Below are 18927 nucleotides of genomic sequence, written 5' to 3'. Positions count from 1 at the left end.
GTGTTATTATATGGTGTTCTCTGTGTGTCTGCAGACCTCACCATGGGGTGTTATTATATGGTGTTCTCTGTGTGTCTGCAGACCCCACCATGGGGTGTTATTATATGGTGTTCTCTGTGTGTCTGCAGGGCAGACCTCACCATGGGGTGCGTGGGCTCCAAGGACCACCAGCCGCCCGTCACCAAGGCTCTGGCCATGATGGAAGAGTCCCAGAGCCGAGCTCAGAGCCAGACCTACGTCAAAGACCCCACGGCTGGGAACGCTGCAGTCAAAGCTGTAAGTCTATACGTCAAATACCCCACGGCTGGGAGCGCTGCAGTCAAAGCTGTAAGCTGTTTACTTTTGCATTGGAGATTATGTAATGTGTATTGTAATTTTGCTGTAAATATTATTAGAATGTTTAATTTTTTGTATTTAGTTGGGTGTTTTTTAAACTATAGTGTCACTGTATTGCTTTTGGCAAACCTATCAAAATAACAAATCTTCTACATTCTCTAATTGTGTAGAGACTTGTAATGCAGATGTTTAACAATAATGATGTTACCCTTGAGAGCGTAACATGAAACCAAACCAAAGAGTTAAACATCTATAAGGGTCCATTTGGTTACCAACTCTCCATCATTTAGCTGCATGGGGACCACCTGTGTTCATGGGCAGAGAGAGAGAGGGAGAGAGAGAGAGAGGGGGAGAGAGAGAGAGAGAGAGAGAGAGAGAGAGAGAGAGAGAGAGAGAGAGAGAGAGAGAGAGAGGGAGAGGGGGGGGAGAGAGAGGGAGAGGGAGAGGGAGAGGGAGAGAGAGAGAGAGAGAGAGAGGGGGAGAGAGAGAGAGAGAGAGAGAGAGGGGGAGAGAGAGAGCGAGAGAGAGGGAGGGAGGGAGGGAGGGAGGGAGGGAGAGGGTTGTAGGAATCCAGAAATACAAAGAAAGAAAGAAAGAAAGAAAGAAAGACTCACGTGTGACAGAAAGAGGACAGACTATCAGGACAAAGGAAGGAACAGAGAAAGGAAGACAAGCAGGAATGAAGGGAAAACACAGAAAAGTTGGAACAAATCAGCCCCAAAAAAGAACAACAACACAAAGAGCTTATGGCAGAACCGACATGACAGGACCCACATTATTACCAATATGATATTACAGTCATGACAATATACAGTATACCGACATGGTGATGAATGATGATACCAGCAGGCTCTGCATGGCTTCCCTAAATGAGATGTGTACAGCATGACTGTACCCTGTGTGGGCTTGTGGTCACTTTGCATAACCAGTCTCTGATCTGTGCCGTGGGTGAAAGGCCTGCACTGTACATGTTGCTGCATTGTTTTAACCCATTCACACCTGAGGACCATTAGTTTTCTGAAATGTTTCTATATCAGTCATTTCATGTGATTCAAGGAGCCCCAAAAATGATATGTATTTGGCCGCCGACCACCATCTGAAAATATGATGTCCTCCCAGAAGCAAAGATTTGAGTTAAAAGCGTTCAAGGATTTGCGCCACATTTTCACGATTTTTCAAAAATAGCAGACCTACAGGCTCTGCTATTTTTCAATAGCTAAAGCATAACCTGACGCTTAAAAACAGCAACAGCGGTTCCTCCCTCCCGTGGTGAAGGGGTTAAGCGTCTCTCCCTCCCGTGGTGAAGGGGTTAAGCGTCTCTCTTGTCACTTCCTGTGTGCTGACAGACAGCATGAAGTGACTGTTTCTCACTCTCGGTTGAGGTGAAAGAGGAAGTGACACAGAAAGCAGAACCAAAGAGCTCGGGGCTACGAAAGGAGACTCGCCATTAAAATGGCAGCCGTACAAAGCTGATCTGAGACCAGCTTGCCTCCCCTTGTTATGCTACTGTAACGCCCGGGATTCAAACTCGGGCCTCCCGCATGAAAGTCCAACATCTTAACCACTAGACCAAAGGTATATCCCTCTGGACTGGGGGAGATATTAGACCTTTGAGGCCATCAGGCAGAGGCTCTGAGCCACTGCTACACTATAGCGCCACCATCAGGCTCTGAGCCACTGCTACACTATAGCGCCACCATCAGGCAGAGGCTCTGAGCCACTCTGCTACACTATAGCGCCACCATCAGGCAGAGGCTCTGAGCCACTCTGCTACACTATAGCGCCACCATCAGGCAGAGGCTCTGAGCCACTCTGCTACACTATAGCGCCACCATCAGGCAGAGGCTCTGAGCCACTCTGCTACACTATAGCGCCACCATCAGGCAGAGGCTCTGAGCCACTCTGCTACACTATAGCGCCACCATCAGACAGAGGCTCTGAGCCACTCTGCTACACTATAGCGCCACCATCAGGTAGAGGCTCTGAGCCACTCTGCTACACTATAGCGCCACCATCAGGCAGAGGCTCTGAGCCACTCTGCTACACTATAGCGCCACCATCAGGCTCTGAGCCACTCTGCTACACTATAGCGCCACCATCAGGCAGAGGCTCTGAGCCACTCTGCTACACTATAGCGCCACCATCAGGCAGAGGCTCTGAGCCACTCTGCTACACTATAGCACCACCATCAGGCAGAGGCTCTGAGCCACTCTGCTACACTATAGCGCCACCATCAGGCTCTGAGCCACTCTGCTACACTATAGCGCCACCATCAGGCTCTGAGCCACTCTGCTACACTATAGCGCCACCATCAGGCTCTGAGCCACTGCTACACTATAGCGCCACCATCAGGCAGAGGCTCTGAGCCACTCTGCTACACTATAGCACCACCATCAGGCTCTGAGCCACTCTGCTACACTATAGCGCCACCATCAGGCAGAGGCTCTGAGCCACTCTGCTACACTATAGCGCCACCATCAGGCAGAGGCTCTGAGCCACTCTGCTACACTATAGCGCCACCATCAGGCTGAGGCTCTGAGCCACTCTGCTACACTATAGCGCCACCATCAGGCAGAGGCTCTGAGCCACTCTGCTACACTATAGCGCCACCATCAGGCAGAGGCTCTGAGCCACTCTGCTACACTATAGCGCCACCATCAGGCAGAGGCTCTGAGCCACTCTGCTACACTATAGCGCCACCATCAGGCAGAGGCTCTGAGCCACTCTGCTACACTATAGCGCCACCATCAGACAGAGGCTCTGAGCCACTCTGCTACACTATAGCGCCACCATCAGGCAGAGGCTCTGAGCCACTCTGCTACACTATAGCGCCACCATCAGGCTGTGAGCCACTCTGCTACACTATAGCGCCACCATCAGACAGAGGCTCTGAGCCACTCTGCTACACTATAGCGCCACCATCAGGCTGTGAGCCACTCTGCTACACTATAGCGCCACCATCAGACAGAGGCTCTGAGCCACTCTGCTACACTATAGCACCACCATCAGGCTCTGAGCCACTCTGCTACACTATAGCGCCACCATCAGGCTGTGAGCCACTCTGCTACACTATAGCGCCACCATCAGGCTGTGAGCCACTCTGCTACACTATAGCACCACCATCAGGCTCTGAGCCACTCTGCTACACTATAGCGCCACCATCAGGCTGTGAGCCACTCTGCTACACTATAGCACCACCATCAGGCTCTGAGCCACTCTGCTACACTATAGCGCCACCATCAGGCTCTGAGCCACTCTGCTACACTATAGCACCACCATCAGGCTCTGAGCCACTCTGCTACACTATAGCGCCACCATCAGGCTCTGAGCCACTGCTACACTATAGCACCACCATCAGGCTGAGGCTCTGAGCCACTCTGTTACACTATAGCGCCACCATCAGGCTCTGAGCCACTCTGCTACACTATAGCGCCACCATCAGGCAGAGGCTCTGAGCCACTCTGCTACACTATAGCGCCACCATCAGGCTCTGAGCCACTCTGCTACACTATAGCGCCACCATCAGGCTCTGAGCCACTCTGCTACACTATAGCGCCACCATCAGGCAGAGGCTCTGAGCCACTCTGCTACACTATAGCGCCACCATCAGGTAGAGGCTCTGAGCCACTCTGCTACACTATAGCGCCACCATCAGGCTCTGAGCCACTCTGCTACACTATAGCGCCACCATCAGGCTCTGAGCCACTCTGCTACACTATAGCGCCACAATCAGGCTGTGAGCCACTCTGCTACACTATAGCGCCACCATCAGGCTCTGAGCCACTGCTACACTATAGCGCCACCATCAGGCTGTGAGCCACTCTGCTACACTATAGCACCACCATCAGGCTCTGAGCCACTCTGCTACACTATAGCACCACCATCAGGCTCTGAGCCACTCTGCTACACTATAGCGCCACCATCAGGCTCTGAGCCACTGCTACACTATAGCACCACCATCAGGCTCTGAGCCACTCTGCTACACTATAGCGCCACCATCAGGCTGTGAGCCACTCTGCTACACTATAGCGCCACCATCAGGCTCTGAGCCACTCTGCTACACTATAGCACCACCATCAGGCTCTGAGCCACTCTGCTACACTATAGCGCCACCATCAGGCAGAGGCTCTGAGCCACTCTGCTACACTATAGCACCACCATCAGGCAGAGGCTCTGAGCCACTCTGCTACACTATAGCGCCACCATCAGGCTCTGAGCCACTCTGCTACACTATAGCGCCACCATCAGGCTGTGAGCCACTCTGCTACACTATAGCGCCACCATCAGGCTGTGAGACACTCTGCTACACTATAGCGCCACCATCAGGTAGAGGCTCTGAGCCACCTTGCTACACTATAGCGCCACCATCAGGCAGAGACTCTGAGCCACTCTGCTACACTATAGCGCCACCATCAGGCCACTCTGCTACACTATAGCGCCACCATCAGGCAGAGGCTCTGAGCCACTCTGCTACACTATAGCGCCACCATCAGGCTCTGAGCCACTCTGCTACACTATAGCGCCACCATCAGGCCACTCTGCTACACTATAGCGCCACCATCAGGCTCTGAGCCACTCTGCTACACTATTGCGCCACCATCAGGCCACTCTGCTACACTATAGCGCCACCATCAGGCAGAGGCTCTGAGCCACTCTGCTACACTATAGCGCCACCATCAGGCTCTGAGCCACTCTGCTACACTATAGCGCCACCATCAGGCCACTCTGCTACACTATAGCGCCACCATCAGGCAGAGGCTCTGAGCCACTCTGCTACACTATAGCGCCACCATCAGGCCACTCTGCTACACTATAGCGCCACCATCAGGCAGAGGCTCTGAGACACTCTGCTACACTATAGCGCCACCATCAGGCAGAGGCTCTGAGCCACTCTGCTACACTATAGCGCCACCATCAGGCTGAGGCTCTGAGCCACTCTGCTACACTATAGCGCCACCATCAGGCTCTGAGCCACTCTGCTACACTATAGCGCCACCATCAGGCATAGGCTCTGAGCCACTCTGCTACACTATAGCACCACCATCAGGCTCTGAGCCACTCTGCTACACTATAGCGCCACCATCAGGCTCTGAGCCACTCTGCTACACTATAGCGCCACCATCAGGCTCTGAGCCACTCTGCTACACTATAGCGCCACCATCAGGCTCTGAGCCACTCTGCTACACTATAGCGCCACCATCAGGCAGAGGCTCTGAGCCACTCTGCTACACTATAGCACCACCATCAGGCTCTGAGCCACTCTGCTACACTATAGCGCCACCATCAGGCAGAGGCTCTGAGCCACTCTGCCACACTATAGCGCCACCATCAGGCAGAGGCTCTGAGCCACTCTGCTACACTATAGCGCCACCATCAGGCAGAGGCTCTGAGCCACTCTGCTACACTATAGCGCCACCATCAGGCTCTGAGCCACTGCTACACTATAGCACCACCATCAGGCAGAGGCTCTGAGCCACTGCTACACTATAGCGCCACCATCAGGCTCTGAGCCACTCTGCTACACTATAGCGCCACCATCAGGCAGAGGCTCTGAGCCACTCTGCTACACTATAGCGCCACCATCAGGCTCTGAGCCACTCTGCTACACTATAGCGCCACCATCAGGCAGAGGCTCTGAGCCACTCTGCTACACTATAGCGCCACCATCAGGCTCTGAGCCACTCTGCTACACTATAGCGCCACCATCAGGCTCTGAGCCACTCTGCTACACTATAGCGCCACCATCAGGCTGTGAGCCACTCTGCTACACTATAGCGCCACCATCAGGCTCTGAGCCACTCTGCTACACTATAGCGCCACCATCAGGCTCTGAGCCACTCTGCTACACTATAGCGCCACCATCAGGCTGTGAGCCACTCTGCTACACTATAGCGCCACCATCAGGCTCTGAGCCACTCTGCTACACTATAGCGCCACCATCAGGCCACTCTGCTACACTACTGAGGATTTTTATTTTATTTATTTTAAAGGCAGTGTTTCTGTCCACCCCACTCTCTGTTCTGCACCCAGCTTTGTGTCCTTTTCATTATACCTCGGCAGCTATAGCCTAATGTCATCATATTTCACATATATTTCACTGGTATTGACCGATATTTCACATATATTTCACTGGTATTGACCGATATTTCTCATATATTTCACCGGTATTGACCGATATTTCACATATATTTCACTGGTATTGACCGATATTTCACATATATTTCACTGGTATTGACCGATATTTCACATATATTTCACTGGTATTGACCGATATTTCACATATATTTCACTGGTATTGACCGATATTTCACATATATTTCACCGGTATTGACCGATATTTCACATATATTTCACCGGTATTGACCGATATTTCACATATATTTCACTGGTATTGACCGATATTTCACATATATTTCACTGGTATTGACCCATATTTCACATATATTTCACCGATATTGACCCATATTTCACATATATTTCACTGGTATTGACCCATTCATTGATGGGGAATCCTAGCTAATAGAAATGGCAGGCTTTCTATTCCTGCAACGTTAGCTTGCTACAATTGGAGCCGTTGTTATCCTGTTAATGAAAATCTAAATGGAAAATGTGAAACCTTGTTTCAAAAAATAAAAACTGGGTGCTGGGGGCGTCATCAGTGTCCATACCCTATAGGTGGGGTTGGCGAAAGGGCCTTTCTGTGTGGAGTTTGCATGTTCCCCCCGTGTCCCCTAGGGTAGGTATACCTCACATGTTCTCCCCGTGTCCCCTAGGGTAGGTACCCTCACATGTTCTCCCCGTGTCCCCTAGGGTAGGTACCCTCACATGTTCTCCCCGTGTGCCCTAGGGTAGGTACCCTCACATGTTCTCCCCGTGTCCCCTAGGGTAGGTACCCTCACATGTTCTCCCCGTGTCCCCTAGGGTAGGTACCCTCACATGTTCTCCCCGTGTCCCCTAGGGTAGGTACCCTCACATGTTCCCCCCGTGTCCCCTATAGGGTAGGTACCCTCACATGTTCTCCCCGTGTCCCCTAGGGTAGGTATACCTCACATGTTCTCCCCGTGTCCCCTAGGGTAGGTACCCTCACATGTTCTCCCCGTGTGCCCTAGGGTAGGTACCCTCACATGTTCTCCCCGTGTCCCCTAGGGTAGGTACCCTCACATGTTCTCCCCGTGTCCCCTAGGGTAGGTATACCTCACATGTTCTCCCCGTGTCCCCTAGGGTAGGTATACCTCACATGTTCTCCCCGTGTCCCCTAGGGTAGGTACCCTCACATGTTCTCCCCGTGTGCCCTAGGGTAGGTACCCTCACATGTTCTCCCCGTGTCCCCTAGGGTAGGTACCCTCACATGTTCTCCCCGTGTCCCCTAGGGTAGGTATACCTCACATGTTCTCCCCGTGTCCCCTAGGGTAGGTATACCTCACATGTTCTCCCCGTGTCCCCTAGGGTAGGTACCCTCACATGTTCTCCCCGTGTGCCCTAGGGTAGGTACCCTCACATGTTCTCCCCGTGTCCCCTAGGGTAGGTATACCTCACATGTTCTCCCCGTGTCCCCTAGGGTAGGTATACCTCACATGTTCTCCCCGTGTCCCCTAGGGTAGGTACCCTCACATGTTCTCCCCGTACCCCCTAGGGTAGGTACCCTCACATGTTCTCCCCGTGTGCCCTAGGGTAGGTACCCTCACATGTTCTCCCCGTGTCCCCTAGGGTAGGTACCCTCACATGTTCCCCCCCGTGTCCCCTATAGGGTAGGTACCCTCACATGTTCTCCCCGTGTCCCCTAGGATAGGTACCCTCACATGTTCTCCCCGTGTCCCCTAGGGTAGGTACCCTCACATGTTCTCCCCGTGTGCCCTAGGGTAGGTACCCTCACATGTTCTCCCCGTGTCCCCTATAGGGTAGGTACCCTCACATGTTCTCCCCGTGTCCCCTAGGGTAGGTATACCTCACATGTTCTCCCCGTGTCCCCTAGGGTAGGTACCCTCACATGTTCTCCCCGTGTCCCCAAGGGTAGGTACCCTCACATGTTCTCCCTGTGTCCGCTAGGGTAGGTACCCTCACATGTTCTCCCCGTGTCCCCTAGGGTAGGTACCCTCACATGTTCTCCCCGTGTGCCCTAGGGTAGGTACCCTCACATGTTCTCCCCGTGTCCCCTAGGGTAGGTACCCTCACATGTTCCCCCCCGTGTCCCCTATAGGGTAGGTACCCTCACATGTTCTCCCCGTGTCCCCTAGGATAGGTACACTCACATGTTCTCCCCGTGTCCCCTAGGGTAGGTACCCTCACATGTTCTCCCCGTGTGCCCTAGGATAGGTACCCTCACATGTTCCCCCCCGTGTCCCCTATAGGGTAGGTACCCTCACATGTTCTCCCCGTGTCCCCTAGGGTAGGTACCCTCACATGTTCCCCCCCGTGTCCCCTAGCGTAGGTACCCTCACAAAAACATGCAGTAATCCTGGTCTCTAAACTGCCTCCCCCTGGCCAGCCGGGGCGCCTGATGGAGGGGAAAGGAACTGGTTGGAATAACGTGTTCCCTCCACGCGCTACGTCCAACCAGGGGAACTCCCCCCTGTCAGGTGTAAAGGAACAGCTTGGACACTTATGCATAGAAGGAAGGTCCCAAAGTGAAACCAGTTAAGTAAGCGGATGTCACAGGAAACTGCTTCCTCTTTCCAACTTCACATTCAACAGAGGAATCACGCTTTTTCATGACATGTACTGTATATTATACATGGAAACTAAGCTATATGATGACTAGACTAGACCTTGTGAGCTTGTAGATCTGCTATTTTCAGCAAGTGAAAAAATCTGTCATTACGACGGCATCAAGGCCCGCCAAAATACATTTTAGTCGACTAAATCAACTGTAGATTTAGTCGACAAAAATCGTATGATATTTAGTCGACTAAAACTAGACAAGACATTCCAGGTGACTAAAATGAAAACTATTCAAGAGACTAAGACTAAAACTAAATGAAAACTATTCAAGAGACTAAAACTAAAATCTAAATTTGCTGCCAAAAACAACACTGTGGCCTATACTTTAGCTAATCTCCACCAAATATGAGTATTTTCCACATATTGTAGCTTTTTTTGGGCCGTTTTTAATGCAACATTTATTTATTAGAGATGTCCTGATACTGTATCGTATCGGAAAAGTATCGTATCGGCCCTTATTTGGTCATATCGGGTCATATCGGTATCGGCAAATATGCCAGTCTAATGGCTCGTACACACTGCCCGATATTTGCTCCGATTATGCTGTCGGGGAGCATTTTTGGCGCTCGCCGACAAAACCCCCGATCTGACGTAAAATCGGGCTTTGATCGGCGAGGTTTTGCTCGCTGTGTGTGAAAGGAGCTGCGAGAAGACCCAGCGCCGATAAAAGCACTCGCCGACGCCTCCCCGACCATTTCTGAACATCTAGCACGTTTGATATTTGACTCTGTCGCCGACTGAATATCATACAGTATGAACTGGGTTGATGGACATCATACAGTATGAACTGGGTTGCGACTGCGCCCCGATAAGGCCTGTATTACAGCCAATGAGAGCACACTGCTCACAGCACTGCTGTCTATCTGTCTGTCTGTATGTCTGTCGACTGTATAGATGATCAGATATATATACCTGTATATAACCTTCATTCGGTCGGTAAATCCCTGTAGGCTACCCACATATTGGTAGCCTATATTAGCCCAATATTGCTGTTACGCATTTCACTTGAATAATGTTGATAAAACTGCATCGGATTCGGAATCAACAGTGCAGAGCAAACTGCATGTCAAAATGAATTGGAATAAAAAAACAAATGATGTAGCCGCTGTCTGGGTCTGGAATTCTGGATGGCATCTTGGTGAACTCTTGCAGTGTGTGATCCCTGGTCGGCGATCAATCGTTTAGTGTGAAAGCCACAAAGATATAATGACAGCCGATTTAAAAAAAAGACTCCTGCAGTGTGAAATGCACAACGATCTGATGACTCGCCGACAACTTCAAAACTCCTACAGTGTGTTGGGGACATAACCAGTGATCCCACACAGGGGTAAGGGGTTGACACTATGCCAGTCTAACCAGCGATCCCACACAGGGGTAAGGGGTTGACACTATGCCAGTCTAACCAGCGATCCCACACAGGGGTAAGGGGTTGACACTATGCCAGTCTAACCAGCGATCCCACACAGGGGTAAGGGGTTGACACTATGCCAGTCTAACCAGCGATCCCACACAGGGGTAAGGGGTTGACACTATGCCAGTCTAACCAGCGATCAGACACAGGGGTAAGGGGTCGACACTATGCCAGTCTAACCAGCGATCAGACACAGGGGTAAGGGGTTGACACTATGCCAGTCTAACCAGCGATCAGACACAGGGGTAAGGGGTTGACACTATGCCAGTCTAACCAGCGATCAGACACAGGGGTAAGGGGTCGACACTATGCCAGTCTAACCAGCGATCAGACACAGGGGTAAGGGGTTGACACTATGCCAGTCTAACCAGTGATCCCACACAGGGGTAAGGGGTTGACACTATGCCAGTCTAACCAGCGATCAGACACAGGGGTAAGGGGTTGACACTATGCCAGTCTAACCAGTGATCCCACACAGGGGTAAGGGGTTGACACTATGCCAGTCTAACCAGCGATCCCACACAGGGGTAAGGGGTTGACACTATGCCAGTCTAACCAGCGATCCCACACAGGGGTAAGGGGTTGACACTATGCCAGTCTAACCAGCGATCAGACACAGGGGTAAGGGGTTGACACTATGCCAGTCCAACCAGCGATCCGACACAGGGGTAAGGGGTTGACACTATGCCAGTCTAACCAGCGATCAGACACAGGGGTAAGGGGTTGACACTATGCCAGTCTAACCAGCGATCCCACACAGGGGTTAAGGGGTCGACACTATGCCAGTCTAACCAGCGATCAGACACAGGGGTAAGGGGTTGACACTATGCCAGTCTAACCAGCGATCCCACACAGGGGTAAGGGGTTGACACTATGCCAGTCTAACCAGCGATCAGACACAGGGGTAAGGGCCCAGTCCATCCCTGCATCTACAGCACCAAATGATCATATTTCCTCATATTCTATATTTCTCTCTCTGTACAGACCAGGACCCAGTCCATCCCTGCATCTACAGCACCAAATGATCATATTTCCTCATATTCTATATTTCTCTCTCTGTACAGACCAGGACCCAGTCCATCCCTGCATCTACAGCACCAAATGAAGGTAAAGAAAAAAATAATCTTCAGACCATCTCTGCTTTATTTCAGTAATGCACAGTTTGGAGTCAAAACGATTAACGAGTAACGAGTAACGATTAACGATTAACGAGTAACGAAGGACAATCTTGGTCGTCGATGTCGTTTCCAGTTGAGCTACTGTATACAGTTCCACAGAGAATGTGTTTCATATGATGTCCTCACAACCCCCCCCCCCCCCGAGCACACTAAGTACACGTACAGTAGGACATTATTAGGCGATTATCATCAGTCGCTGAAAAAGGATGAAAAAACAAACAAACAGAGCTTTAACCTTTGAACGAAAAAAGTTTAGTTTTAAATCAAAGAATATCACTTACGGCACCTTTTTAAGTGTAAGAACATTTACACATCCTCTGCATTTAAACCACCCATTTAGCCCAGCGGTTCTCAACGTTTTTGGCCGGGGACCCCCGGAAATGCTTTGGCAATGTCTCGGGACCCCCGCCCCGCCCCCTCCCGACCCCCAATATAAATTGACTGCTACAATAACCTTAAACCATTTTGGGCGGGAACCCCTTTTGGTGTTTTAAGCATTGTTATAATTTAGCTATTGAAAAATAGCAGATCTACAAGCTCGTAGCGCGCCACCGAGTGGCGCGCTACGAGCTTGTAGGTCTGCTATGAAAATAAAAATAAAAAATAAATCTTTTTTCTTTTTTTTCTTTTTTTTTAATAATTTGGGGACCTACTAAAATAATTTGGCGACCCCCCGAGGGGTCGCGACCCACGGGTTGAGAACCCCTGATTTAGTCCATAGATTAAAAGCATCCTTCTGCTGCTGCTCACACTTTTTATATGTAAAACTGTGACGTGAACAAAGATACAGCATTTCAACGCTATAGTTACTACTATAGTTATTTTTAGAAAACACACTTTAAAGGAGAATTCCTGCTAGAAGGCTTTCTTACCTTTCTTTGTAGTCGTTACGTCCCCACCAAAGAGGTCCAGGTGTTATGTTGTGCAAAAGCTCCTTATTGGCTATTTCCCCTACCATAAGCCCTAAATGAATTGCATTGAATGGGGCTATGGGGTGTTGTGCTAATTCGCTTATTTCCATCGCTCAAAACAATTTTTTTTGTATATATCCTCTCTTCATAATGTAAATAATATCCCAGGCGGCACACTTTACTACTTATTTAGATGGAAATAAGCGAATTAGCACAACACCCCATAGCCCCATTCAATTCAATGCAATTCAATGCAATTCATTGAGGGCTTATGGTAGGGGAAATAGCCAATAATGAGTTTTTGCACAAAAAAACACCTGGACCTCTTTGGTGGGGACGTAACAACTACAAAGAAAGGTAAGAAAGCCTTCTAACATGGAATTCTCCTTTAACCACTTCAACCCATACATTTGGACCATTTGAAAATAGGTAAAAAAAAGGTAGTCAACGAACATTTTTCGTCATAGTTTTAGTCGACGAAATCAACGCTGACTTCAGTAAAACATATTATTTTCTCCCCCAGGAGATTTCATCGCCATCGCCCTGTACGACTACGAGGCTCTGCACGACGGAGACCTGGGCTTCAAGAAGGGAGACAAGCTGAAGATCTTACAGGAGTGAGTTCTGGTTCTGATTCTGACGGCACATTTTCATTTGAGCAGGGACGTGCACACACAGACATCAAAGGGGGCTTCAGCCCCTGCCCTTTTCCCCCGTCTGTAAAACAACTGCCCTCTCCAGACCACAGAACGCAGCATTTACTACATGGTGAAAGAAATGCAAATGCCCTCCATCTCCTTTCCATGCCATGCCGGAAGGAAGGCAGCATTCAGGAGAATTGCTTTTCTCCTGAACTTGGAACATAGCATTTTGCGTTTACAATTTACAATTTAGGCATTTATCAGACGCTCTTAATCCAGAGCGACTTACATAAGGCAAGAACAAAAAGCATGGCAAAAAGTAGTATTCAAGAAACATGCGTAAGCTAAGAACGTAACAGTGGCCCAGGCGGTGGCGTAACCGTCTGGGCACCCGACTGGTAATCCAGTCGCAGTGTGCCGCGGGTTCGACTCCCGAGCCCGACACGGCCTTTACTGCATGTCTTCCCCCATCTCTCTCCCGTTTCCTGTCAGCCTACTGTCTGTCCCTTCAAAAAACCAATAAAAGGCGTAAGCCGCAAAAAAAATATCTTTAAAAAGAAAAAAAGAACGTAACAGTGGAATCTCTATATAATGAAACTATACATATACGTATACTATACTTATATACATGACTACATACAATGCAATTCTAGTGCTGTCTACATCACGTGCTATTAGTCTGTATAAAAAGCTTTCTAAGTCTACAAAAGTGCTATCTAAGGGGCTTTGAACGAATTGGTTTCTAAATCCATGTCGTTACACACCGCATCTCCAGTAAATAAAGAGTGCTGAGTTGTGCCCCGAAAATAGCTGATCTACAAGCTCTCAATGCGCCGCAGCGCTATTTTCGTTCAAAAGTGTCCTCTTATGAGATTGTTGTCGATAAAATGTATTTTGGCGGGCCTTGATAGCCGTCGTAAAGCCGTCGTATGGCCTCGATAGCCGTCGTAATGACTGATTTTACAATTGCTGAAAATAGCAGATCTACAAGCTCACAATCCGTCCCAGCAATTTTCAGCGTGAACCAAGTGTAAAATGACTCATACTGGATCTCTTGTCCACCACTACTAACATTTTTGTCTAGTTTTAATTTGTTGACGAAATTGTCAATATATTTAGTCTTAGTTTTAGTCATCATCAGCTTAGTTTTCATTTAGTTTCCTTTTAGTTTTCGTCAGTGAAAAACATTTTCTTGTCATAGTATTAGTCGACGAAACCAACACTGAGTGAGTCGGAGCCACACGTTCCATTTGACTGTTTATACTGTTTATACTGGGATCTCCATTTACTGGGATCTCCATTTACTGGGATCTCCATTTACTGGGATCTCCATTTACAAAACATTGAAATACAGCTAAAGAGTCCCGTCACTGCATCAGGGGGGAAGGGGAGGGGCCTGGCGGACATGTTGTAGAAGCAGTAGATGCAGTCTGCATCAGGGGGGAAGGGGAGGGGGCCTGGCGGACATGTTGTAGAAGCAGTAGATGCAGTCTGCATCAGGGGGGAAGGGGAGGGGCCTGGCGGACATGTTGTAGAAGCAGTAGATGCAGTCTGCATCAGGGGGGAAGGGGAGGGGCCTGGCGGACATGTTGTAGAAGCAGTAGATGCAGTCTGCATCAGGGGGGAAGGGGAGGGGGGAAGGGGAGGGGCCTGGCGGACATGTAGTAGAAGCAGTAGATGCAGTCTGCATCAGGGGGGAAGGGGAGGGGGGAAGGGGAGGGGGCCTGGCGGACATGTTGTAGAAGCAGTAGATGCAGTCTGCATCAGGGGGGAAGGGGAGGGGCCTGGCGGACATGTAGTAGAAGCAGTAGATGCAGTCTGCATCAGGGGGGAAGGGGAGGGGGGAAGGGGAGGGGGCCTGGCGGACATGTTGTAGAAGCAGTAGATGCAGTCTGCATCAGGGGGGAAGGGGAGGGGCCTGGCGGACATGTAGTAGAAGCAGTAGATGCAGTCTGCATCAGGGGGGGAGGGGAGGGGGGAAGGGGAGGGGGCCTGGCGGACATGTTGTAGAAGCAGTAGATGCAGTCTGCATCAGGGGGGAAGGGGAGGGGGGAAGGGGAGGGGCCTGGCGGACATGTTGTAGAAGCAGTAGATGCAGTCTGCATCAGGGGGGAAGGGAAGGGGAGGGGGGAAGGGGAGGGGCCTGGCGGACATGTTGTAGAAGCAGTAGATGCAGTCTGCATCAGGGGGGAAGGGGAGGGGCCTGGCGGACATGTTGTAGAAGCAGTAGATGCAGTCTGCATCAGGGGGGAAGGGGAGGGGCCTGGCGGACATGTTGTAGAAGCAGTAGATGCAGTCTGCATCAGGGGGGAAGGGGAGGGGCCTGGCGGACATGTTGTAGAAGCAGTAGATGCAGTCTGCATCAGGGGGGAAGGGGAGGGGCCTGGCGGACATGTTGTAGAAGCAGTAGATGCAGTCTGCATCAGGGGGGAAGGGGAGGGGCCTGGCGGACATGTTGTAGAAGCAGTAGATGCAGTCTGCATCAGGGGGGAAGGGGAGGGGCCTGGCGGACATGTTGTAGAAGCAGTAGATGCAGTCTGCATCAGGGGGGGAGGGGAGGGGCCTGGCGGACATGTTGTAGAAGCAGTAGATGCAGTCTGCATCAGGGGGGAAGGGGAGGGGCCTGGCGGACATGTTGTAGAAGCAGTAGATGCAGTCTGCATCAGGGGGGAAGGGGAGGGGCCTGGCGGACATGTTGTAGAAGCAGTAGATGCAGTCTGCATCAGGGGGGGAGGGGAGGGGCCTGGCGGACATGTTGTAGAAGCAGTAGATGCAGTCTGCATCAGGGGGGAAGGGGAGGGGCCTGGCGGACATGTTGTAGAAGCAGTAGATGCAGTCTGCATCAGGGGGGAGGGGAGGGGCCTGGCGGACATGTTGTAGAAGCAGTAGATGCAGTCTGCATCAGGGGGGAAGGGGAGGGGCCTGGCGGACATGTTGTAGAAGCAGTAGATGCAGTCTGCATCAGGGGGGAAGGGGAGGGGCCTGGCGGACATGTTGTAGAAGCAGTAGATGCAGTCTGCATCAGGGGGGAAGGGGAGGGGCCTGGCGGACATGTTGTAGAAGCAGTAGATGCAGTCTGCATCAGGGGGGAAGGGGAGGGGGCCTGGCGGACATGTTGTAGAAGCAGTAGATGCAGTCTGCATCAGGGGGGAGGGGAGGGGCCTGGCGGACATGTTGTAGAAGCAGTAGATGCAGTCTGCATCAGGGGGGAAGGGGAGGGGCCTGGCGGACATGTTGTAGAAGCAGTAGATGCAGTCTGCATCAGGGGGGAAGGGGAGGGGCCTGGCGGACATGTTGTAGAAGCAGTAGATGCAGTCTGCATCAGGGGGGAAGGGGAGGGGCCTGGCGGACATGTTGTAGAAGCAGTAGATGCAGTCTGCATCAGGGGGGAAGGGGAGGGGCCTGGCGGACATGTTGTAGAAGCAGTAGATGCAGTCTGCATCAGGGGGGAAGGGGAGGGGCCTGGCGGACATGTTGTAGAAGCAGTAGATGCAGTCTGCATCAGGGGGGAAGGGGAGGGGCCTGGCGGACATGTTGTAGAAGCAGTAGATGCAGTCTGCATCAGGGGGGAAGGGGAGGGGCCTGGCGGACATGTTGTAGAAGCAGTAGATGCAGTCTGCATCAGGGGGGGAAGGGGAGGGGCCTGGCGGACATGTTGTAGAAGCAGTAGATGCAGTCTGCATCAGGGGGGAGGGGAGGGGCCTGGCGGACATGTTGTAGAAGCAGTAGATGCAGTCTGCATCAGGGGGGAAGGGGAGGGGCCTGGCGGACATGTTGTAGAAGCAGTAGATGCAGTCTGCATCAGGGGGGAGGGGAGGGGCCTGGCGGACATGTTGTAGAAGCAGTAGATGCAGTCTGCATCAGGGGGGGAGGGGAGGGGCCTGGCGGACATGTTGTAGAAGCAGTAGATGCAGTCTGCATCAGGGGGGAAGGGGAGGGGCCTGGCGGACATGTTGTAGAAGCAGTAGATGCAGTCTGCATCAGGGGGGAAGGGGAGGGGCCTGGCGGACATGTTGTAGAAGCAGTAGATGCAGTCTGCATCAGGGGGGAAGGGGAGGGGCCTGGCGGACATGTTGTAGAAGCAGTAGATGCAGTCTGCATCAGGGGGGGAAGGGGAGGGGCCTGGCGGACATGTTGTAGAAGCAGTAGATGCAGTCTGCATCAGGGGGGAAGGGGAGGGGCCTGGCGGACATGTTGTAGAAGCAGTAGATGCAGTCTGCATCAGGGGGGGAAGGGGAGGGGCCTGGCGGACATGTTGTAGAAGCAGTAGATGCAGTCTGCATCAGGGGGGAAGGGGAGGGGCCTGGCGGACATGTTGTAGAAGCAGTAGATGCAGTCTGCATCAGGGGGGAAGGGGAGGGGCCTGGCGGACATGTTGTAGAAGCAGTAGATGCAGTCTGCATCAGGGGGGGAGGGGAGGGGCCTGGCGGACATGTTGTAGAAGCAGTAGATGCAGTCTGCATCAGGGGGGAAGGGGAGGGGCCTGGCGGACATGTTGTAGAAGCAGTAGATGCAGTCTGCATCAGGGGGGGAGGGGAGGGGCCTGGCGGACATGTTGTAGAAGCAGTAGATGCAGTCTGCATCAGGGGGGAAGGGGAGGGGCCTGGCGGACATGTTGTAGAAGCAGTAGATGCAGTCTGCATCAGGGGGGGAAGGGGAGGGGCCTGGCGGACATGTTGTAGAAGCAGTAGATGCAGTCTGCATCAGGGGGGAAGGGGAGGGGCCTGGCGGACATGTTGTAGAAGCAGTAGATGCAGTCTGCATCAGGGGGGAAGGGGAGGGGCCTGGCGGACATGTTGTAGAAGCAGTAGATGCAGTCTGCATCAGGGGGGAAGGGGAGGGGCCTGGCGGACATGTTGTAGAAGCAGTAGATGCAGTCTGCATCAGGGGGGAAGGGGAGGGGCCTGGCGGACATGTTGTAGAAGCAGTAGATGCAGTCTGCATCAGGGGGGAAGGGGAGGGGCCTGGCGGACATGTTGTAGAAGCAGTAGATGCAGTCTGCATCAGGGGGGAAGGGGAGGGGCCTGGCGGACATGTTGTAGAAGCAGTAGATGCAGTCTGCATCAGGGGGGAAGGGGAGGGGCCTGGCGGACATGTTGTAGAAGCAGTAGATGCAGTCTGCATCAGGGGGGAAGGGGAGGGGCCTGGCGGACATGTTGTAGAAGCAGTAGATGCAGTCTGCATCAGGGGGGAAGGGGAGGGGCCTGGCGGACATGTTGTAGAAGCAGTAGATGCAGTCTGCATCAGGGGGGGAAGGGGAGGGGCCTGGCGGACATGTTGTAGAAGCAGTAGATGCAGTCTGCATCAGGGGGGGAAGGGGAGGGGCCTGGCGGACATGTTGTAGAAGCAGTAGATGCAGTCTGCATCAGGGGGGAAGGGGAGGGGCCTGGCGGACATGTTGTAGAAGCAGTAGATGCAGTCTGCATCAGGGGGGAAGGGGAGGGGCCTGGCGGACATGTTGTAGAAGCAGTAGATGCAGTCTGCATCAGGGGGGGAGGGGAGGGGCCTGGCGGACATGTTGTAGAAGCAGTAGATGCAGTCTGCATCAGGGGGGAAGGGGAGGGGCCTGGCGGACATGTTGTAGAAGCAGTAGATGCAGTCTGCATCAGGGGGGAAGGGGAGGGGCCTGGCGGACATGTTGTAGAAGCAGTAGATGCAGTCTGCATCAGGGGGGGAGGGGAGGGGCCTGGCGGACATGTTGTAGAAGCAGTAGATGCAGTCTGCATCAGGGG

General features: G+C 52.1%; 1 protein-coding gene across 1 annotated transcript in view; it reads left to right on the top strand.

Moving 5' to 3' along the window:
* The window catches only part of hck (HCK proto-oncogene, Src family tyrosine kinase), a 55953-nt gene that overhangs the window by 14775 nt on the left and 22251 nt on the right, over positions 1–18927 (top strand). Inside the window, exons 2-4 of the mRNA XM_079531534.1 lie at positions 129–276; positions 11530–11572; positions 13078–13171. Of these exons, the coding sequence (XP_079387660.1) occupies positions 142–276; positions 11530–11572; positions 13078–13171 (272 nt within the window). The 5' untranslated portion in view covers positions 129–141. The remainder of the gene's footprint in view (positions 1–128; positions 277–11529; positions 11573–13077; positions 13172–18927) is intronic.

The sequence above is a fragment of the Electrona antarctica genome, assembly GCF_951216825.1.
Source record: "Electrona antarctica genome assembly, contig: SUPER_2_unloc_1, whole genome shotgun sequence".
NCBI lineage: Eukaryota > Metazoa > Chordata > Actinopteri > Myctophiformes > Myctophidae > Electrona > Electrona antarctica.
The sequence above is the reverse complement of the archived record's forward strand: the minus strand, read 5'-3'. Positions and strand labels throughout refer to the sequence as shown.